General features: G+C 39.0%; 3 protein-coding genes across 4 annotated transcripts in view; 2 read left to right on the forward strand and 1 right to left on the reverse strand.

Moving 5' to 3' along the window:
- Nucleotides 1–6,201, reverse strand: part of pkn3 (protein kinase N3) — a 34,101-nt gene extending 27,900 nt beyond the window's left edge. Inside the window, exons 1-4 of the mRNA XM_084936157.1 lie at nt 5,931–6,201; nt 2,523–2,799; nt 1,094–1,263; nt 257–380 (exon numbers count right to left, since the gene is read on the reverse strand). Coding sequence (XP_084792283.1) covers nt 257–380; nt 1,094–1,263; nt 2,523–2,799; nt 5,931–5,951 — 592 coding nt within the window. The 5' untranslated portion in view covers nt 5,952–6,201. The remainder of the gene's footprint in view (nt 1–256; nt 381–1,093; nt 1,264–2,522; nt 2,800–5,930) is intronic.
- A 2,508-nt stretch (nt 6,202–8,709) lies between these two features.
- On the forward strand, nt 8,710–16,821 carry LOC146384249 (protein SET-like). Its single transcript, XM_084936160.1, has 8 exons — nt 8,710–8,942; nt 10,701–10,758; nt 10,848–10,990; nt 11,163–11,266; nt 11,347–11,460; nt 11,639–11,809; nt 12,603–12,737; nt 15,667–16,821. The coding sequence occupies exons 1-8, from the start codon at nt 8,873–8,875 to the stop codon at nt 15,685–15,687; spliced, it is 816 nt and encodes a 271-aa protein (XP_084792286.1). The 5' UTR covers nt 8,710–8,872; the 3' UTR covers nt 15,688–16,821.
- A 3,040-nt stretch (nt 16,822–19,861) lies between these two features.
- On the forward strand, nt 19,862–23,270 carry LOC146384250 (cytoplasmic dynein 2 intermediate chain 2-like). 2 transcript variants are annotated; one of them, XM_084936162.1, is made up of 6 exons: nt 19,862–20,075; nt 21,062–21,355; nt 21,589–21,698; nt 21,844–22,001; nt 22,369–22,478; nt 22,712–23,270. In XM_084936162.1, exons 2-6 carry the CDS (start codon nt 21,113–21,115, stop codon nt 22,997–22,999), a joined length of 909 nt encoding a protein of 302 aa, XP_084792288.1. In that variant the 5' UTR covers nt 19,862–20,075; nt 21,062–21,112; the 3' UTR covers nt 23,000–23,270. The 2 variants fall into 2 exon arrangements, with proteins under 2 accessions (XP_084792288.1, XP_084792287.1); XM_084936161.1 differs by having other exon boundaries at nt 21,095–21,355.
- Nucleotides 23,271–23,608: the final 338 nt, after the last annotated feature.

Below are 23,608 nucleotides of genomic sequence, written 5' to 3' on the forward strand. Positions count from 1 at the left end.
GACTAAGAACCTTCACAGACATTTCCATAACATCTAAGCACACTCCAACTACTTAAGACCTTAAGACACAGAACAGAATACAAATTCATTTGCATTCAATATAAATTTTATATTTTTTCAAGTCATTTTTGATCCATTATGTTTCACATTCATTTTGTTTATTGAAACATACTGAAGACAAACTGTCAGTATAAGATATTTGCAGTGAAAACACTGCCCAGACAAGAACAGTACATGTGTGAGTGATAAGATTTACCATATTTGCCATCTTCCTCTCCATCTCTGGCTTGACTGACTTTAACAATCTGCATGCGCAGCAGCTCTATTTTAGTACGACTGTCCCGCAACATCTGCTGGGCTGCAGAGAGCATCTTTCTGTCCTGGAAAATAAAACAAACAATTACAAACCAACACAGAACTTCCGATCAAGAGAAAGAAAGTAACTTAAAGGTCACACACACACACACACACACTATAGGGGAAGTTTACTTTTTCAGGAAAGCTTAGAACTGGGATATATGTTAGGCGCACTATTTGATCTGTCATTTTGATTTAGCTCAGATGGTATAATGTTCTCTATCCAGTTTATACAAGAAACTAAGTCATTCCAAAAGGATTTACACACGGTGCTTAACAGTATTAGTTCCCTCTTTGCCTTCAACAGCCTGATAATTAGCCTGATGATTAGACTGATAATTAGCCTGGTCTATGCCCAGGCTGTCCATTCCCCTTCTCTAATATGTCAAAATGTCTGCATAAGAATGCCTTACTTCGAACTTTAAATGTATAAAAGTTTTAAATTGGAAGTAACATCTCTAAATGACTTCATAAAGAGTAGTTATAAAGAAAGGCAGAACCTTGTTAACAAAAATACAAACTATTCTGCACAGTGAGAAATTCTAATTCATAAAGGCATCTGGCAAAGTGCTATAAGTCTAATCCTCCTCTTAATAATGTATTCAGTTACTGTAAAAGTTTGACATGGAACAGCAATTTACCACATGAGCCACTCAGAGAGAGTGTAAAGTGGGTTCTGTACTCGTGAGGCTTTGTGTGTTGTGTTATGCATAAATTAGGTCATGTTGTATAATACCTTAAATGAGCCATTAGTGTAAGTCTGGATCATGTTCTCAGCACCCTGTTTGACCTTGGTCTCCATGGTAAGTTGTTTCTTCAGTGTTCTGACTCGACTGTCCAGTGGTGATGTGACCTCTTCCCACTGACATGTCTCTCCTGACAGGTTTTCTTCTTCCTCTAAGTGACCTGCATGGAAAAAACAAAACATACAGGCTGTATAAAGGGTTAGGATCCAAATAAGATAAATATAAGATGGATACCAGCTTCAGATCAAGTGATTTATCTCTGTATAGTATAGTGGCCTTAGAAAAGTGGTGGTTAAGACAAATACAGCATATAACACAGCATCCCTGACGTGTCCTGTCTGGGGGGCCTATATACACTGCTTAGAATTTTTCTGATTTAAGCATATTGGGATTTTGCTTAGTTTATGACATTATGTAAAGAAACCATTCTTCTCACAGAAAAAGAAGGGTAATGAATCAAATTTTCAATCTGCAGTCCCCATGGAGGCAGCCAGGGGCAGATGGAAAGGTTTCTAAACATTATGCTCTCTGTGGGTAGCAGTGCAGCCCAGCTGACATCCACATATAACAGCTTGTGTGTGCTGCAGCGCCCTTTACTGCCATCACTGATGCATTTTTATTGAATTTTATTTTATTTATATAGCATCAAAAATCACATCAACAGCTGCTTCAAGGCACTTTCTATTGTAAGGTCAAGGTCCTACAACAATAGATTGTCTGAAGTGTTACAAAATCGTGCATTTCTTTCCCTCCCTCTCTCCAACAATTTATACCTCATGTTTTCTGTCACCATGTGAATATCTGACAACAGGACTGCACTGCTGCTTTATTTATTTTTAACCAGTATATTAAAGATTAACCTTAATCAATGAACCTGGAGGTTTAGGGCAAAGTGCATATATACATATAAAATATAGTTTTCATAATATACCAACACAAGTCATTTACAGTGTGGTGGTTTCAACCAAAGTCCTAATTATTTGTATAAAAAGTTTTATGTGAATCAATTTATATAGGAAAATGTTGGAGTGTGACTCAAGGATGATGGTAGCTTTTATCCATTCTGGTCTTATAAAACCCCAATGTTTTATACTGGCTTCAATGGAAAACAGGATCCAGCTCTTGTAACCTCAAAAAGGGTGAAAACTAGCAACAGAAATGAGATACTGACAAAGTTAACAGTTTGACTCCCTTTTTGTTCTCTCTAATTAACATCCGTAACACGAGTCAGCAACAGTCAAACCTATGTTAAGAAACTGGATCTGGGTTTGTATTGGAATTCTGCTGACCTTGTTCTAGCCCCCCTTTTTTAAGATCTTGTCTTCTGTTTGTTAAATGCAACAGAACCTGTGAAACAAATGGACTTGTACTCTTACTGGTTTTCCTCCTTCTACATGAAGGAAAAAAAGATTTTGTTACCTATGGCACTGTCTTTCTGTGTGGCCATAGACCTTGCGTTGAGTTCCTGCAGTTCCCAGTGCAGCTTCTCCAGCTTGCGGGTTGAGGCCTTAAGTTGGCCCTCCACATCAGCTGCACTCTTGCGGTTGGTGACTGCCCGTCGCAGCCTCTCGGCTGCCTCCTTGATCTTCAGCTCCCGCTGGATCTGCTGCCGGAGCACTGATCGAGCAGCTTCCAAACGCTGCTGAAACTCTGGGTCAAGAATATCCCACTCTTCCAGATTCTTCAGATTCCCATTCTGTAAGACAATAACACAGTTTCAGTCTCTTATTGGTGTGACTGTTAATTAAGGATATTCAGTCCTAAATGTATGATGTAAACATGCCAATGTCTCCTATTTTAGGTTTTCCCTTCTTAGGAATCGGTTGTTTTTCTTGATTACTTCCTTTAAACAGAAATATGTGTACATAACAAGTGATTTGGGGAAGCAGTAGGTGTGACAGTAGGTATGAAGTGTTTGAATGTTCAGATGCAACTCAAACAGAAGCTGGGCTGCCATGTTGTTTTTAGAGGGAAGAGGTATTCTTCTTCGTTCTTCTTCAGATTTTGGTATTAGAAAGACTTCATACAACTTTTTTTTTTTTTTTTTTTTTTAAATACTACAGTATGGTTACTGACCTGATGCCTGTTTAGTTTGTAGCAAGTTGTCAAGGAAGTCTATCATCATCATTATTATACAACTTTTTCAATCTTTTGTTGCCACTGTCTTAACTTTCTTTCACATCTGTTGTTGGCAAAAGTTATCAAATTCAGGCTACTGCATTTCCATTTTATCTAGCATGTGAACTTTGGGTATTGTGATTGTAGCTAATTCTAGCAGTAAAGAAAAGCACAGCGACACAGGCCAATGCTACTGAGAAGAACTTGGAAAACCATCAGCAGTACAAAGACGAACAATTAGGAGATGCAATTACACTAAACTATATAATGTAATTTCATCTGAATCAATGAAATTAGTTTAAAATGACCTGATTGGTGCAGCCAAAGTGAAATGAAAATCATCACCTGGCTAAACAGAAAAAAACTGATAAGGCTGTTAACCAAAAGCATCGATCTGGACCAACACTGCATCAACAACAGCGAATGACACAATGGCTCCCTCTTATGGGCAAAAACTAGTGAGCCTTACTAAAGACAAATCTTTCATTCCAATCTCCCATTATGAGTTTCAGGATACGTTTATACCTCTATGAAAACATGAACTCCTTTCTATTGCTTTGTTCAAACAATGGCAAAACATTTGATCTAAAATAAGTGCCAAGTTAGTGAAATAACAGTTTCAGTCAGCCACACTAATGCAGAAACATCTGTACTGGACACTAGGCCATATTATTTGCCAAATATTATAAATGGTTCATAGGGCACAAGGAGCACAAATACTGTCCAAGGTCAAGTTCAGTAACGAATTAGCAGAGATGAAATCTAGCAAAGTAAATGCTATCAGCCAAAACTGGCTGTGTGAGCACACCTGCTAATTAGCGAGGGCACACAACAACTTTAAGCCTCAACAGTATCCAGGTGGATGAGAGCTACATTTCGCTTATTCCTTATTCACAAGGGGTCACCACAATGGGAATCTGAATAAATTTCCAATGTAATTCCTGACTTAAGGAATTTGTGCCAACTGTACAAAGGATTTTTTAACCAACTTCCTCACATATAAAAACAGGAGTTAATAATATAAAAATAAATAATACTTTTTTTTTTAAATTACCCTCATACTAAGGGGGAAACTGTCCGGAGGCCAACATTGTTTGGATTAAACCGTTAACATGGAGTTTACAGGAATCTGCTGCCTTTTGGACCCAGCCTTAATTCACCACTAGAGAACTTGCAGTTTTTGACACCAAGCACATGGTCCATCCAAGCACATAATGTCCTAAAAGGCCGAACAGCACTCCCAGTAAACCAATGAAAGCCTGTATGTATTATGTGAAATAATCTAGAGGGAATGGGTTGTCATTAATCTGTACTGCTATTTAATTTATAATTCAACAAAGAGACAAACAAACAAAAACATTTCTATTTCTATCATAAACTACCTTACAGCGTCTGTCTGACACCTGTACACTATGGTGCTTTACTCATTACTCTGGTATGAATATTCCAGCAGGCTCTCATGATCCTACAAAGAGACTGTCTCAAATTATACATTTTTCTTCTATAGCTATCCATGTATACAACAATGTATTTGTTCATAAATAGTACACACTACCCCAATATTTTCTGTATGGAGTGATGCACATCTGTCCTGCATTGGTAGGGACGTCTGAGTTAGACATACAAGTAAAGATATGTAAAATAATGCAATTTGTTTGATCATTAGCCTCTGTGATGCTACTGATCAAACAAATTGTGATCAGGACAACTGGGAAGATTTAAACTGAAAAACTGACACAGCATTTTAAGTTGATTACACAAGTACGTAGTTCCAGGGTTCAGTGAATGGCCCTCTAAGTCAGCATGGCCTTCTGAAAAAAATATTCTGGACACTTTTATAAATGTAAATTTAATTTAAATGGTCACAATGAAATAAAAAGCTTATGTTTTTCTAGGAAGTTCTGTTTCTTTTTTGTTAGATAGACTTCAATTCAGAATCCTTACAGTGTCTCTGGTTATATCATAGCCAGTGATAACAAAGCCCAGAAAAGTTAAAATATGAAGCAAATTCCCAAACAACACCCGGCGTAATTGTAATCCGATAATAACTACTTGATCATTACTCATTCTTCCAGCTGTAGCAAGTCGCAAAAAAGAAAAAAAAAAAAGCTGAGGATGTGTCCTTTGTGTTAGGCACTACCAGGCTATTCAGCTCTATGGCTTTTTGCTCGGGAACAGACACACCACACCTTCTGTCAATCAAAACTAAAAGAACTTTTCAAAGTCCTAGGCGATGGTGTTGGGCTTTAAAGATAAAGTAACGTTCAATAAAGGATTTTATAATAACTAGGCTAACAAATGGCTAAATCGTTTAATGCTGTTAAAATAAGTGTCAGTGGACGCAATTTTAAAAAAAAGAAAGAAAGAAAGAAAATCCAAGCTGAAGCCTGGGAAACTATGAGGTAGCCACAACAACAAGCTCGAAGAAGTTCAGACAGCTCTGGTGCTGTGGTCTTTTTCTGTGTGAAACCGGCTCGTTTTTTGCTGGTTATGTTGAAGCATTTGTGTGATAACTACCCAGCCTGAGGTATTAGCTAACTTATCGAGGAGAAGCAAACAAGACAAACAGGAAAATCCAGTGAACCTGTTAAGCACTGAAGCAATTACCGTCGGCTACAGGTAGTATTAACTACCTTTAACTCTGGCACTCTTGCCTCCGTGATCACTGAACTAAGCGTGAAGAATGAAAAAAGCGTTACTCAGCGTTACCTTTAGCTGTAAACCTGACATGATGGCTGTCAGGTCTGTCGTGGACACCGTTTGTCCGTTTCTGGCCGCCAACACTCTTCTTCGGGTCAGAAAGTAGATGAAATGGCTCAGGTAGGACTGACACGACTATTCTAATTAATTCCACATCGGCATGTGAACTTAGCGCCTGCTGAATCTGCTTACAGACTGGCCTGCCACTTCTCCGTGCCGCACATCACAGAAACAAATCTGAGTAGAAGTTTGAATCGAGTTAAACGGAGACTCCTGGAGAACCTGACGTCACGGAACGGCGGCCGGATTGGTTGGCGGTCAGTAATGACAGTGACACTGCAAGAACCAATCACATTTAATTATTCAGTCGCCAGCTGAGGTAGGCTTAGGACGCGTTCACGTAGCCACCTTGCGAAATCTCATGCAAAACCCAGTTTACAGGTAGGTATGTATACATAATGGAAATAGCATAATTAACTCCATATTTGTTGAATTTTAGATTTCATTATACAAAACAATGAGACAGCGACTTCTCTGTAGATTCAAATTAACAAATGTATTTAAATTATTTTATTTTATGCATTTAATTTATTTAACACCACTGTAATAGCTGAGCTTTATTCAGGTGGTTTTCTACCTACAGTGTATGAATGCTGCAGTTTGCTCAACCCTAAGGTGCCACACTTCAATTTACAAATAACTGAAAGAATGAAAAAAGAGCAATATAACTCATCTGCAGATAGTTTTAAAAGTATTTAATTTCTTTTAGAAATATTTAATTTATAAAACTATTTTTTAAATTTTCCCTTCTCTTTCTGCTCTCAGCATTATGTATGCTCTGTCCTCAGTGCTCCAATTTGCCACATAAACATACAGATTAATCAAATACACAGCCATACACACACAGCAATACACATACAAACACCAATATACAGCACAGAAACATACAACCATACAAGATAGATCGACAAACACACACCTTTAATAAACATTTAGCACACCACCAGTTAGTTTAAACATGACCACACTGATGTTTGTTGCATGGAATGTACGTGGACTTAGTTCCAGGGAAAAGTGGCTTAAAATTACTAACTGGTTAAATGACTTACAGGCAGACATTCCCTTTCTACATGAGATTCATACTGTATGAACAAAACATCTGTAAACACACTGTCAGGGTTCTCTGTGTGGCAGGCAAGGGTGGGACCCAAAAGCAGGACTCGCAGACCAAGCTAAACTTAAATGGCAGAGAAACAACTGGAAACAAAGAGGCGTAGCCATATTACGTAACAAAAAAATACATAAAATTCACAACGCTATTACAGATCCAAAAGGTATATTTATAATACTTTATTTATATATTGAAAATATGGATCTGTGTATCACTAGTAAATATGGGCCACATGTTGATTAACCCTCCTTTTTTCATAACTTGAACTGGCAGTCTACAAACATTCTCAAACAATACATGTGTGATTTTGGTCTTTGCAATGTTTGCCGTTCACATCACCCCACTCTCGGGGACTACACCTTTTCATCAGTACACCACTCACAATCTCACTTTTTAGTTAGAAGCTCCATTATGAGGGATAACACAGACACTCAGATTCATCCTGTCACTATCAATGATCATGCACTGGTGTCTATTTCTCACACAGAAAAGAATCATACCACTAATCAGAAGCTGGATATTTAATACATCATTACCTAAAGAACAAGACTTAATTAATTGGTACATAGTTTCAACCTACAGAGGGGCACCAGACAGAGCTGCCAGCTTTCTCCTTCACTTTTTGTTAATTTTATCAAGCCACTAGCACCAGCAATCCAACAAAATGTAGATATCAAAAGAGTTCCAAACACAACTACCACTCCACTACAGACAGGTAAAATTTGATATGGAGGTATCAATTTTTCCATCATGCTCTCAGACCTATGGTTAAATCATATTCCTATGCTAAAAACAGGAGATGATAATCTCACACGTTGAAGAATTTTACCTGTATCACTCTTGGGAAGAGTTGCCGCCATTAAAATGATGATTCTGCCTAAAATAAACTATTTGAAGTTTATTTTTATTTTTTATTTTATTTTTATGGAAAAATAAACTATCATGCATAATCAGCCCGTGTGTGTGTGTGTGTGTGTGTGTGTGTGTGTGTGTGTGTGTGTGTGTGTGTGTGTGTGTGTGTGTGTGAATGGCTGGGCCTGGGTCTGAGGGCTTGCTGAGCCTTGGCCCCTGTGGTATATGGTCATGGAGGGAGGGGTTTCCCCTCTCTACTGTTCCCCGCTGGATGCTGCTGCCCTCTTGTTGGTTCCAGGGCGCATTCTGGTGTGGCTGTTGACCCTTCCCTTTTTTGCTCCTGTCTGTCATACTATACTACACATAATGTAATAACAAAAATATAAATGAATAAATAAACAGATAAAAGAAACACATGGACAAAAGGAGCCTAGAGAGAATTTGTAGAATTGATCTCGGTGTGTGGTTTGTTGTTGTTGTTTATTTTTGTTAAAAAAAAAAATATATATATATATATATATATATATATATATATATATATATATATATATATATATATATATATATATATATATATATTTTATATATATATATTATATATATATTATGAAGTAGCCGTGAAATTTCGTACTAAAAGAAAAGGTGGTTTACTGGGTAGTGGAGGCTTAACTTCTTTGTACAAGCTGTCGCTTTAAGTTGTAGTGTCGGACTCCAACCAGTCAGAGGCAGTAGAGCACCACAGATATGTTTAGCTACAGTAAGTCGCAGAGAGAAACGAGCGTGCAAAGCTGCGCTCAGTCCTCCTCCTTATCGTGTACTGCGAGACACGCACTCTGTCCAAGGTGGAAGTAACTTTTGTCCTGTGGAGAAGAGTTTTGAACCGCCTTGGATATACGTCTGGTCGAAAGAGTCACAACAAACGATAACCATGTCGGCCTCATCGGCAAAAGTCAGTAGGAAGGAGAATTCAAATCACGACGGAGCGGACGAGACCTCTGGTAACGTTAAGGAATGGCGCTTATCCTGTACAACGCCATTTTCATTTGTTTATCGTGATTTTGTTATTCTCAGCTCAGTGTGGTGTGTGGTTTGGTCCGCGTGATTGCGGATGAAAAGCTAAATTAATATTTTCCTGCAGATACACGTCAGGGTAGAATGTTGCTGTGGAGCGCTTTTCAGTAACATAGCATGCTAGGCAGCGTGAGCGGGTGCTAGCTGTTAGCCTAAATTAGCTGCCAGCGTTAGTTGATGAGCGTGTTGGAGGCCAGTGTCTACTTTGCGTTTAGCGGGATGTGTGGTTATTGTTCTCGGTTTGAGAAGTTTGCCCTTGGAGAAGTAGTGATGGAACTGCACGCCCCTGTACATTTCCGTACACGCGTTTGTTGCTGTAGCTTCTTAAATGGCCTCATTGTTAGCAAGTGCAGAAGTCTTTCCCAGAGAGGCCGAGCAGCGATAACGGAAAGGTTAGCTGCTGCGGGGTAACGTTCACGGGAGCCCGTCTATTGAGATCGTGTCTGTGTATACAGTAAACCGGCGCTTCTGTACTTGGTCATTTAAACAGGATTGGAAATAAGGAATTTGGGCAGTATGTGTGTGGAGCACGCGGAGGGATCCTTGGTGGATCGGGTGGTGTGTTGTTATCAGAGGGGAGCAGACAGCGGAGACGTCGCTAAGCCTCGCATTCAAACCAGGCCGCCTTTAGCAGTAACAGGAAGCGCCTAAACTGCAGGAGGCACAGGGTCTGTCTGCCATGGACCATCATCAAGTCTGTTCAACATCCAGTCAACATAGCACTTTTAAAATGTTTAAATACGCTGATCATGTTCAGGCTGTATAAAGCCTGGTTTCTTGATTCACTTTTTAGAAATAATTATATACAATGCATTTTATTTATATACTGATATGAGGTGTTAAGCTGGCTCATGTCTCTATGAATTGAAGTTCTGAACCGATCGAAGTTGCAGTTTGGCCGAAGTTGAAACTTCACAAGTCTGTTTATTTTGTTTCTGTGTATCATCCGGTTTGTACGAGGGAAGCAAAAACAAACAACAAAAAAACATCTACTTGTCTAACTATATTTGTCTAAAAGTAAATGGCATTTTATGAGCATATAGTTGATTTAACACGGCAGACTACCAGGCTCTATTTGTAAATATTAGGAATGCAGACATGCTCCCAGTTACCTTCCGTTCAGTTGGTACTTACCCATGGTACGTGCTGTTTCCTGAAGTTCAAAAATAATTTGAAGTGTTCTAAAAATATTTTTTTATAATGACGGTCTCTTTGCTTCTAAGAAAAAGTGTGTTGGCTGTCAGCCAAGTTATTATTTAAAAAGAAAAAAGTCGATAGTTGTACATCCTGGGTTGATGAGCATATCAATATTATTTTCTGTCATGACAGATATTCTTATTTTTTTCATGGCAGTTTTTCCTGAATATTACCTAAATTAGTTCATTCCTTAGGCCAAAATGATTCGAGACTAACCTTGTACATTTTTGCTATTTCTAAGTTTATGAAACCAAAATGAAATCAAATGCTGCGGTGTGCACAGTCCAGTGAAAATATTAATATATAATTCACATTTATGGTGTACCATGTCTATTGTGTGCATTGTTATTTTTGTCTGCATGTCATGTTAATTTCACAAATACTCTTTAACAAATAGGTTGAATGGTGTTATTTTGTGAACTTTTTTTAAACTCCAAAATCCTTAATTAAAAAAAAAACAAAACAAAAACATTTCTTTGTTCTTTCAGAAAAAGAGCAGCAGGAAGCAATTGAGCACATTGATGAAGTACAGAATGAAATTGACAGGTGAGTTTGAATCTTCTGTATCAGTACTGGGGAAAAATTCACAGAAAACGGTTTTATTGATCACATTTTTGTCTTTTTCTCTCCATCAGACTGAATGAACAGGCTAGTGAAGAAATTTTAAAAGTAGAGCAGAAGTACAATAAATTACGCCAGCCATTCTTTCAGAAGCGATCAGAAATCATAGCCAAAATCCCCAACTTCTGGGTCACAACGTTCGTCAACCATCCACAAGGTAATTGAATGAAAATGATTGTTGCTGCTGTGTTTATGGTGACTCTGAACTGTCAAGAGTGTAAGAGTCACCATCAGGGACTAAAAGTTAATCAGTTATGGTAAATTATTATTAAGTGTTTTTAAATGTTCACATAAAGAAATGGGATCTAACAGCATAACCTGATCTCTAGTTTCAGCTCTTCTGGGAGAGGAGGACGAGGAAGCACTTCATTACTTGTCAAGGGTGGAGGTCACGGAGTTTGAGGACATAAAGTCTGGATATAGAATAGATTTTGTGAGTTGTCAGGTTCATGTAATATTCATAGATTGTAACTGGCATGCCATATTCTGATTGGAATGTTTTCTTTCCTGAAGTATTTTGACGAGAATCCGTACTTCGAGAACAAAGCCCTCTCCAAAGAGTTTAATGTAAACGAGAGCGGCGACCCGGTTTCCAAATCATCTGAAATCAAATGGAAAGCTGGAAAGGTTGGTTTGGTTTTTTTCCTCTTTTTTTTCCATTAGACTTGTATGTGCTTTGGATTTTTTTTTCTTTATAAATTCAGTTCTGTTTATATGTACTACTGTACAATATGGTTACAATGATTTTCCCAAAGTTGCCCTTTGATTATGTTCGTCAAAAAAACGTCATCTTTTGGCTCATCAGGACCTGACAAAACGTACGGGTCAGACGCCAAACAAAGCTGGGAAGAAAAGGCAGCATGAGGAGCCAGAGAGCTTCTTCACCTGGTTTACTGACCACTCGGATGCAGGGGCTGATGAACTGGGAGAAGTGATCAAGGATGACATTTGGCCAAACCCACTGCAGTACTACCTGGTAAGATTGGCGCTCTTCACTTGGTTTCTTCTACACAGGCTGTTTTTATGCTCGCCGTGTCCCTTGTGTCGGAGGTGTCTGGTGACGATTTTCACGTCACATCCTGTGTCGCCTCGGCCGGTTGTATACCTCTCGAGTTTTGTAACTTGGCACATTGCATCTCAGCTGTCGCAGCTGGGTTGAAGATGCAAGTTTATGACCATATCGTTTTTTACCGCCATTTTAATGAGAATCATGCACAGAAGCTCAGACATACTGACACCAGAGGGAGATGTTATAACGGTTTAAAAACTCAACTTTGTGGAAAGAACTTGACAACACTCGACAAAGTCTTGGCTTCCAGTCTGAGTGGTGTAGTAGGACAGTTTTTGAGTTTTGGACCATCAATGAACAGCCTCCACTCATCGCCTTCAGCACAATGAACAAAGTCATCATCAATTTCAAAGAGTGGAATAAGCGCCTTTTCACAATGCCTATGAAATTCAGATTTAGTTCCAGGAGACTGGAGGGGTTGTTTTGTTTCTTACTGAGTCTAGACCCAAGCAACACAGCTGCTTTCGCTGGCAGATCCAGATCTCATTTTGACCCGTTTAACTCTGGCTGAGTGAGTGAGCCAGTAAAAACAGGAGGTGCTTTTTTGTCTGAGTGTGGTTGTTGGTGGCAAGTTAAGGGAACTGATAGATGGTTTAGTTTTGGAATTGTATCCAGAAATATTTAGTAAACAGAAGTAGTAACCAAAGTGAATCTTTGGCTAAAGTAACAATCTGTTCAACCTTTCTCTTATGTTCCCAAGGTCCCAGACATGGAGGACGAGGAAGGTGATGGCGATGATGATGATGAAGAAGAAGAGGGACTGGAAGATATTGATGAAGGGGAGGAAGAAGAGGGTGAAGATGAAGATGAGGACGGTGATGGGGAAGATGGAGAGGTGAGGAAAGGGGTTCAGTGGGTCCTTAGGACTGTTTTTATGAAGTTGCTTTTATATAGCTTCATTAACTATTCTGGGTATTGAATGTTTTTGACAATTAAGTTTTATGCTTTCCCAAACTACAAAATACAATCCCCATGAAACCAGCTACACTAATGCAGACGGTTTAGCCCAGTTCAGAGCACATACAGTTGTAATGTTTCTAAGCATTTTAATAATTTCACCTCATCACTTCATTTTATCGGTTATCCAAAAACATTACTGTAAAGAGGCCTGTTACAAAAGTGAATCAAATCCGCCTAAAATGAAGATGTAAGTTGGCTGTGCTGAGAAAGATGGTGTTAGAACTAGAGATGGCACGATACCACTTTTTTTATGTCCGATACCGATATCATAAATTTGGATATCTGCCGATACCGATATGAATCCGATATAGTGTGTTTTTTAATCATGAAAAACAGTTTTTTTTTAATATCTTGCTACTTTTTGTATAAGTTCATACTCAAGTTAAAAAACAAAACAAAACACTAAAGCTATTCTGTTATACCTGTATGCAAAAAATACACTGCACCCAAAATATTTCATAGTTCAGCAATACTGATCAATCTAATGAACTTAAACCTACTCCATCCTCCCTATTCTGGTATTTTAAAGAGTACTTAGCAGAAATATTAAGCAACCTAACTAATAGGGTTGTAAACTCCCAGCAAAAAAAAAAAAAAAAAAAAATAGGGAACCACCCCCCACCCTCCACCTCATGATGCTTAACTGACGTAATCAACTTTAATTTGATGCAGTGTGAAAGAAATGCACAGAAATAAATTATTTTTCAAGAATAATTAAATAGATTCAACATCTTTCTTCAACAGAACTGCAGACTGCACAGATGGTACCTTCCCAAAGGAAAAAGTAGTATAGCTTACTAGGGTATATTAGACTTAATAGTTACTATATACAGTAATGGACTTCTATACATTTTACATAAGATTAAAACTTTTGGTGTAAGATTCAGATAATTATTTATTAAAAGCTAGACATTTTAAATGAGAATAAGAAAGAAAAGTATGTCTTTGTGCCCCCTTTTCCCTGTTCATGCCCTATCGGCCCCCCTGGCTAAACTTTGCTAGATCCGCCCCTGCACAGTTACCAGCCTTCAGCTACATAGAAAAAGATCCTGGTGTAGAAAGTAAATAAATTCTAACAACAGCTTATCAAGGTCAAAATCATCATCAAATCAAACTTATCAAACATGCTGCTGTTCAGCTGCTAAAAAAACAAGAGAGACGGACTCGCGATACAAAAGCCGATCAGCTGATCATTGATCAGTTTCATGATTGAAGTAGCAGCAGGAGAGGGAGGGGGAGAGCAGAGGCAGTCGCTCCATATATCAGTTGTTAAGCTTAACGCTGGAATGCTTTACAAACATTCAGAGATGAACTTGCACACTTGCTTTACTTCTCTCTGGGATAACGTCCTCGGAGATGAAATGCCGGATTGGTAGCGAGGCTCCAAATACACACAGCCGCTCTATCACGTGACGCATACTGCTGCGACGTGCTATGGTTATGAGCCGAGTTACGCCATGTCGCAAGTTTTGTGAGGTGCTTTTTTGATATTTAATGGATCGGATTACATTTTTTATTTCTCTCCGATATCCGATCCAGTAATTTACGTCAGTATCGGACCGATAACGATACGTAATATCGGATCGGTCCATCTCTAGTTAGAACCACACAGATCCAACTAAAATTTAAAAAAAAGTTTTTCCTATTAATAAATACACAAACAAATCCCAATCTGATGACACACTGATTCTCAGAGGTCATTTAAAACAGATAAAACTGAGCATTTTGTTAGTAGTATTTATTATTTATTGTAATTTTAGCCTGACTGAACAACTCTGCTCAATAAATTGTGTTAGCATGTTAGTAATTCTAAAGGCAGCGCTGGGCCATTCATCAGATTGTAATTTAAGTTTTTTTGTATTGCTGAAAATTGATGAAGTGGTGTAATTTAATAATCTGGCAGTTTCATGGTATTATCAGTATTTCTGAATTAATGGCCTTTGGTGGCTCATTCATCTGTAAAGTGTATCTAAAATTACAAAAATAAAACTAAACAAAACCAGCACAGTCAGTAATTTTATAGTTAACAAAGTTGCATCATGGTATCATTGCTTTCTCAGAGCTTAAGTGTTTTAGCATGATATTACTGTTAAAATACTAACTTAATGCTATAATTGCGGTGTCATGGCTTTAGTATTATAGTTCTTATATCCCAATCGGCTGAGTGATATAACTGCACATTTACAGTGTTGGTAATGCAGTATTACAGAGTTACATTAGTATTATATTATTACATTTGTAGAAATTTAGTATTACAGTGATATTATACTGTTATGGTGGTATTATTGCAGTATAAACATGGCAACAACTGACACATGCATTATTAATAGTAGTAGTTAGTATAACATGAGTTGTCACATCGTAGTGTAGTTATTGTAGACCAGTAAGTCTTATGATATAGAGACATTGTGTATTTCAGGCTATTTTAAACTAGTAATTATTGTGGTACTATTATATTGGTCTTATTACAGGATTTCAGTGATATTATTGTGGCTTTACCTGGTACTGTTCTAGTGTTGCTACCATATTATTGTATTGTTGTGATTGTATTATTCCAGTATTCTGGTGGCATTACTGTAGTATTGTATTTGTTGTCGTAGTATAGGATCGGGTGGTTTATGTGACATTCCTTGTCTTCCGTGTTTGTGGAGTTAATTAAATTATCAGACCTGTAGCAAGTTGATGTAAAAGCTGCTGCTGTAGTTGGAAGCTGCTTGTAATTAGCACATGTGAGTGCTAATAAAACTGCTGTGGTGACATCTTTGAATGATTGTGTTGTAATACTTTTGTTCTTCTTCTTCCAGGATGACGGTGAAGATGATTAAAGGTTTCAGTCAACACCTTTTCTCCATCCTCGCTCCGTGGTCTCTCTTCAACTCATGGGAGCAAATTTCTTTTTTTGTTTGTTTTTTTGGGGGGGGTGGGGGTGGGGGGGGGGGTCTGTGTGTTGTCACCCTGTCCGTCCTCTTCCTCTGCAGCCACAGCCTGCAGATATTGTCTGAGGACCAGCTCCATATACAGCGGGTCTGCAGAGGGGTGGAGGTGCAGGTGTCAGTGGCTCTCTGGATTTTTCACCTGTCATTATTTCTCTACATCTCCCAAAGACATGCAAAAGAATTAAAAAAAAAATTTGTAGCATTCTGCACGTCATTCTATGTAGATTTAAACTCCATACAATAACAATTTGTATGTACAATAAAAACAGTTTCTGTTGAAGTTGTGAGTTCAATAAAAATAAGCCATGGTGCAGTGATAACTTAATCATAGCATCCTTAGCGCATACGTGTGCGCGCATATTATATATATATATATGTATATATATATGTATAATATGCGTGCACACACGTACATATATCAATACACACATATATCAATACACACATATGTGTATATATACACATATGTATGTATACATGTGTGTATGTGTTTATTATTATATATTCAGTGGTGGGGGTAATGAGGCTTATTAGAAGCTGCATTTTCCTTTGTGACTTATTGTATTAATGAACTGATTAAAAGCACCAGCTTGTTCCTTTGAACTGTTGTAAATGTTTTGGGATATCCATGTATCTTGGTAGGCCAGTTAATTGTACACAGTTTAATGGGGGAGGGTATGGTTGGGCAGGGGGACTTTGACACGAACTCTGGACTTCTGTTAAATAAAGTTTCATTGTCTTGTTTTCCAGGCACCCACAACAAAGAGTTGTAATGTACATTTTCTCATTCTCATATATATATATATATATATATATATATATATATATATATATATATATATATATATATAAATTACACTAAAACTCAGAGTTCTAGGTTAGTGTAACACGTTCAGATGGGAGACTACGCTGTTCTCTTGAGTCCTCTGGAGTCTGCAGCTTTTCTCCTGTACTGCTAGAGACCTGTTCCCATTAAATTAAGTGTACTAGTTACTTTGTTATAATAAATAAATGTATACATGATGTTTGGAGTAGTTTGATCACATTTAGCCAGTTCAGCTAACATAACCAATCTCACAACATCCCATTTTCTCATGTGCTCACAGGATTAGTGCTATTAGGCCTGTCCAACGACTTTACATCCTACCACTATCTGAGTGATCTTCCTTTCCAGGAATGGTAATGCTAGAATTGATTTCATGTTCATCTTGAGCATCTGTAGCAGGTTAGGTCTACAGCATATGTTACTATGTTGGTGTACCCCTGTAAAAAAGTGAACTGCCTTTGACTTGATCCCTGATCCTGTTACATAGCACAGGCCTCTGGTCAAACAGCTGACAAAATCTGTTTGGTGTGTGATTCTTTAATGGTGTAAGCACTGTTTAAGGATAAATCATACTGGGAAAAATTATCTGTATTTGGCAAAAGTGAATTGACTTCCAGAAATATTTGTCCAGAAAAGTTAGAATGTCACTTTTATAATTACAACTGGGAGCAGGTTCTGGCTGGCTGACTCTAGTGATTAACTACTTTAAGAAAAGCCTCTTTCAATTTTTACACGAGAATTATTGGAAGCTACTAGCTCTTCAGTGTGACCTTTGCCCTCACTGTTTATGACTTTGCTGCTAGTGGATGTTAAAATAAATTATTTGGGCTGCCTCAGGTTTGAAAACAGTTTTGCACGTGTTTATTTAAATTACAGTTTGGTCACTTTAACAAACTACCATTTGTCTGCAATCAAAAAAGTGTATTTAGTGGACCCAGCAGAGTCGTAGCATGGCAAAGTCAGGGTTACTTCTTAGTTGTTTGGATCACTCATAGTGGGTGGCAGTAAGCAGTCATCTCAGCATAAGGTGAAGGAATTTCTAACTATAGTTTATATGCCCTCCCTGTTCTAGTGTGTTTCCTCTAGGTATTTCCTCCCACAGTCCAAAGACATGTTAAGTTAACTGGGGTTTCTTACTTGGCTATAGATATGAAGTAGATTAAAGTGCTGTGGGAGTGTTCGGCCTAAAGGAACATGAATGGTCAGTAAGACTAGAAAAGTTATTTCTAATGGCAAGTACATAGTGTTGCTATTTAAATAAAGGCGTGATAAAGAACCAGTAAATGTGGACCTATTGTAATCATTCCCAACTCTGGATTTATTCCTGAACTATTCTTGAAAGCTATTAGAGTAGCTTTGCATGTTTCACAGTTCAGAATAATCCTCATTTATCATATGCTGTGTACTCCTTCAGTTCATCCTCTTAGCTTAATAAATAACTTCTATTCTGATGGGAGCTATCTCTTCCAGAATGATAAAACCTCTCAGCCACAGGACAAAAGAGATTACTTTATGGTTTGACTAATGGAAATGATGTAAATCATAAATTATGATTCTATGTTGTCATCCTTCGGTCTGTTTTAATAAACAGAAATTTATTAACTTTTGCATTAGGCTGAATGAGAGGTAGACTTTTGCACAGTACTGTACAATTAAAATATATCTGCACAATTCTGCATGTAGATTTTGTGGAGTGTTTATTATAATGGGTACAGCTCTGATTAATGTGGACCCCATACATTACAGCTTAATGGGCAGGATCAAATATTTTATGTGAGATTTTAATATGAAAAATATCCTAACACATATATAGATATGTTATAACATAAATGAACTGTGGTGTATCCCATCTTTGGAAAGATGAGTTCAGTTTCTCTAGCCACAATCAAGAAATCACTTAAATAGGACCTGCCTGACAAAGTGGGGTAGACTAAAAGATCCTCAAAAGTCAGACATCATGTGGTGATCCAAGGAAATTTAGGAACAAATGAGAAACAAACTGAAATCTCTCAGTCTGGAAAGGTTTAAAGCCATTTCTAAAGCTGTGGGACTCCAGCGAACCACAGTGAGAGCCATTATCCACAAATGGCAATGACAGCTCATCCAAGAGGTCACTAAAGACCCCAGAACAACATTCAAAGAACTGCAGGCCTCGCTTGTCTCAGTTAAGTGTTCATGACTCCACCGTAAGATAGAAATGGGCAAAAATGGCCTGCGTGCAGAGTTCCAAGACGAAAACCACTGCTGAGCAAAAGGAACATAAAGGGTCTTCCGAGTTTTGCCAGAAAACATCTTGACGATCCTCAAGACTTTTGGGAAAATACTACAAAAGGGCTGCAAGCATAAAAACACAATCTTCACTCACCACTGGCTATATTTGCATCAAGAGATACAACTACAGATGACCGCTTAGCAGCCACTGCTCTGAAAATGGTTCAAGCACATACAAGGAGATCATCTTGACAGAATGCTTGGCCAAATTCATACCTGGAAAGGTTTTGTCTTGCATAGACCCATCATAGAGGTTTGCAAATAATAAAACTCAATAAGTAAATCCCCAAAGGTTGATTCTGTTTATCTGGACGTAGCGTTTTCAGCGGGACAAACGTTTCGTCACTCATCCGAGCTTTTAAAGCTCAAAACACACTGCGCCCGAAATTCGTCCACCCCAAGGATCGGGTCCCCGACACAAACAGAGTAATGTAGTTAATGTAGTCTTACAATGCTGTGAGTGCAGCCATCCCCCAACTCTCTGTGAATGATACTCATGGCTATTGATTATTGGTTGCTGATTAATTTGCATATTAATGACCAAGGAACTGAACTCACAGCCCATTGTTCATTCAGTAGTGCTAGTTTCAGTCGCTGTGCAAATGTACTGCTTATAATAAGGAAGAGGAAACGTGGAGTCAGCTGAGACTGAAGAAATTACTGAGATGAGTGACGAAACGTTTCTCCCACTGCAAACGCGATGTCCAAATGAACGAAGTCGACCTTTTGAGATCATTCCGAATTCGGTGACAGGCTGATAAACTCCTAGTTTTTATTAAAGGGATGTGTCTTAGTTTTTTAACAACATACATGAGGGTATTCTTTTAGACTATACACCATTGTTTGTATGTATTTTAAAAGAAATGTAATTATCAACCGCCGCAATTAGTGAACACGGGTTTAACGCTGAAGATGTCCGCTGGTTCACGCCTACAAACACGGAAGTGAATGTGGGATTTATTTCTTGCCTCGCGTGATAATCTCAGTAACCACGGTAACGCCAGCTTTATGTAAAATGGCTCCAAAGGCATCAAACGGCCCTCGGAGTGCTTAGAGTTTAGCTGATCAATGTTAAAATATTTGATAATGCCTTTTTATTAGCATGTTCGCAGACGAAGCCCTGGACACGGTGAGTGTCCAGTCACTGTGGAGGAAGTCTCACGAGGCGGCGCAGGAGTCGGTAAGTTTGGGCAGCACCGAGTCTGCCCCCCACAGAACTCTGTTAGCCTGGACAGCGACGTGCTTGCTGTCTACAGTTGCAGAATATTGGTTGGATCCGAAGCTAACTTTAGCTGATACAACACATGCGTGTTCAGGTGTTCCTGGGTGGACACATTTGCATTCAGAGGAGAATGCATTGCAAGATGACATCATGAAATATGCAGCATCAAGCAAACAGGGACATTTCATGCAGACTGCCATAGATAATGTTGCATTATCTATGGCAGGTTACATCTATTAAATATGACCACGATTTCAAATGATGAGGTCGGATCACTTATAGACGAATTGAGACACAGTGTTTGCTCTCTGTATATCAGTGGCAGCAGATATCACTGTTTCAGTCAGATCAGGCACACAGCTGTGGCCTTGAGTAATAATAAAGCCCCACCTACCTGGGGTTCAGACCTTCTGTTTGCAAGGGACAGCTGATCAAAACATCATTCTTTTAAAAATTATTTTAATGTCTTTAAGCTCATCCTGTAATTAAACAGGAAAGACTTAAGTGTGGCTTTTTTAAATAACAGGTATGCCCTGGGCAGCAATAGCTGATATGTGTCTGCTAGGCTCTTTTAACTGTATTTGTGCTGTTCATACCTTTTGGAAAACCCAATTCTCCATACACCCATCCATCCATCTGCTTATCCAGTTCTGGAGCGGACACACCATGGACTTAGCACACAAACATCTGGTTGACAGTGGCCAAAATGCTAACATTGAGCCTTCAAAATACATTTGAAACCAATGAGTGATTCCACTGTGGCTTTGTCTCTCTTTTATGCATACTGTGGATGAAGCGGTGGGCTAAACCAGGGCTTCTTATAAGATACATAAGGATTATGTTGAACTGTGAATCACATAAGGCATCTCAGTGGAAATGAAATAAACCAGAATAGGTTCACTGTAGCAAGCCTCCCTAACAGTGGACCTTTCTTGCTTCCTTAGTAAAAAAGACCATTATTTTTGGTGGGGTTTCAGAAAGGATGTCAGACTCAGATGTTTCGCAGTGCTGAGTCAGAGGTCCAGGTCATATGCACTACCATCAGCTCTACTCAGACAGAGCTACAGGAGCAGGCCACAGAGCAGCTCATCCAGCAAAACCAAGATGAACCAGAGCCGCCTGGCTTGAAGGACTTCCTACAGCAAGTTGAAGACATGGTCGTCAGAGAGTTAGTGAAAAATGTCAGGAGCCATGCCTTTGACGGGTTTCAGGCAAGCTGGGAAGACCACAGTCAGCGGGTAAGCAGAACACTTGTCTGTATGTCAGAGAGGGTTTGTCATCTGCTGCAGAAGGAATCTAGAATGGTCATATTACTACCTGATGGTCTTTATCATGAAGTGAAAGTGAAACATTGCACTAAAAAGTTACTTTCAGCTGTCCCATTATTCACAAGGCATCAGCACAGCAGATCGCTGTTTTGATTTGCCTAAAACCTGTTCACATCTCTGTATGACAGTGTTTCATCTTTCAGGTCTTACTCATCCATTCCCTTCAACATCCCGGCGCTAAAGAGAAAGGCCTGCATGTCACTAGTGTTTCCTGGAGTTGTACTGGCTCAGTCATTGCCTGTGCCTATGGTCGGTATGTGTGTCTGATGTTAACGTATACGATACTAACAGTCCACTTATTATTTCCTGATGTTTTTCTCCAGGTCATAAAAAGTGTAAACTGCTGGAAAAGCTCTGCTGTTATCATTGTGGCTCAGATCTGTGTTTATGGTGGGCAGGATTGACAATGGAGACTGGAGCAATGAGAAGTCATGTGTTTGCACCTGGAACCTGGACCGTCGAGGCCTGCATCACAGTCAGGCAGACCTGGTCATAGATGTTCCTACTGCAGTCACAGCTTTGTGCTGTCATCCCAACCAGCCTTCCCTCATCGCAGGTACAGTGATGCCACCTTCACAGAAATCTTTGGTTCAGAGTATTGGTAATATCTGAGCATTGTCTGCTGTCATTGGTGCTCCTTTGTCTTATACTAGGATCAGCTGTATTGGCCAAAAAGAAATCTAGCTGTTTTAAATCCTTCAAAGTTAATAAAGCTATCACAAAGCCTCATCCCTATCTTGGTCTGTCTGACCATCTTCATCAGCTGCTACTTGTCTCTAGACTGTTGCTCCTAATCTGGCTGAGAAATCACTGACAGCATGATCAGTGCTGCCTTTCCCAGACTTCACAAAGCTTCTTTTAAGTAGCTGTGTTTGATGACTTTAATACTGAATTATTTATTGTGTGTAATGCTGTCGCTGCAGGGGGTCTGTACAGTGGAGAAGTGGTGATTTGGGACACCAGTCGGACTCAAGACTCTGTAGTGGCTCAAACTGGGTTGTCTGCAGACAGCCACAGAGACCCTGTTTACCAGGTAAGAGGAAACAATGCTTTTGGCATTTCTGCTAAACTCTCTTCATCCTGCTGCATGTTGCTTGATCTTACACGCTTGAACTTGATCACAGCACTCCAGGATAACCTGAAATAGCATTATTCCAGAGTAAAGTAAATGGTAAATGGACAGGCAGTCTCCCATCCAAATATTAACCAGGCATGACCCTGCTTGATGGTCTTGCATGAGTGTGAAGGGAGGATTTATGTGTGCAGGTTTCCTGGGTGCCTCTGCAGAAGAAGGGAGAGTTCGGGGTGCTCAGTGCCTGCTCGGGAGGAAGAGTGCTGCTGTGGACGGTTGTTTTTGAGCAAGGCAGTTTTGTCCAGAAAGCTGCCTATGCCGTGCTACAACAGCAGGTTCCCCACAGCAGCAGCCGTTTCAAGGTGAGCTTCAGGCTGAACTCTTCATCTGCAGAAAAACAACACTTTGAAATTCCTGAATGTTATGGTGGTGTGGAGGTGCAACACAATGGAAAAGGTAGGCACAGCATTTTCTGTTTTTGACTGGCAATGTTGGGGGCGTTACTCAAAAAAAGTATTACACATTACTTTTCTTAAAAGTAATGCAGCTAGAATTACTTTCTGGAGAAAGCAATTCGTTAAACTAGTCACATTACTTCCTATTTACTTATCACTCATTGCTCATTACTCTTATTACCAGTTAACAATGTAAACCCGAGGCTACAGCCCTACACACCAACACAAATCCCTATCCTAATGAGGATACACATATGATCTTTCTCTTAGTTTTTAGGTATGAACCCAAAAACAACAATTTAGTACAGCATGTCTTACTGTTACTGATAAATGTAATGTGATTGTAATTGCACCCAGTACCGGTGACTGGACGGAACCCTTGTCACTAAATAGTATTTCCTGTTTGTAGCAGCTAATAAAAGGTTGTTTGGTCTCATTCACAGAAATCTCCACATTTTATACTCCTTCTCTACTTGATCTCAAACTCACCGATGCAGCTGAGCGAATTATCATAAGGGATTGTAGTCTTCTCTTTTGTATGGCTGTTGTACTGCCACTAGTCATCCTTATTGTGACTGGTTGTATGCTGCCCCTTTTATGTGAACTTGCTCATAGCTAGATTGGGACACCCTGGGT

The sequence above is a fragment of the Perissodus microlepis genome, chromosome 7, assembly GCF_051167445.1.
Source record: "Perissodus microlepis isolate ML-2025 ecotype Zambia chromosome 7, ASM5116744v1, whole genome shotgun sequence".
Lineage (NCBI taxonomy): Eukaryota > Metazoa > Chordata > Actinopteri > Cichliformes > Cichlidae > Perissodus > Perissodus microlepis.

Bases quoted from the DNA above. Each gene is read 5' to 3' on its own strand.
- LOC146384249 (XM_084936160.1), top strand. From the start codon at position 8,873: ATGTCGGCCTCATCGGCAAAAGTCAGTAGGAAGGAGAATTCAAATCAC. The intron at 10,759-10,847 runs GTGAGTTTGAAT...TCTCTCCATCAG, and splicing joins GTACAGAATGAAATTGACAG to ACTGAATGAACAGGCTAGTG. The intron at 10,991-11,162 runs GTAATTGAATGA...CCTGATCTCTAG, and splicing joins GTTCGTCAACCATCCACAAG to TTTCAGCTCTTCTGGGAGAG.
- LOC146384250 (XM_084936161.1), top strand. From the start codon at position 19,998: ATGTTCGCAGACGAAGCCCTGGACACGGTGAGTGTCCAGTCACTGTGG. The intron at 21,356-21,588 runs GTAAGCAGAACA...TTCATCTTTCAG, and splicing joins GGGAAGACCACAGTCAGCGG to GTCTTACTCATCCATTCCCT. The intron at 22,479-22,711 runs GTAAGAGGAAAC...TTATGTGTGCAG, and splicing joins ACAGAGACCCTGTTTACCAG to GTTTCCTGGGTGCCTCTGCA.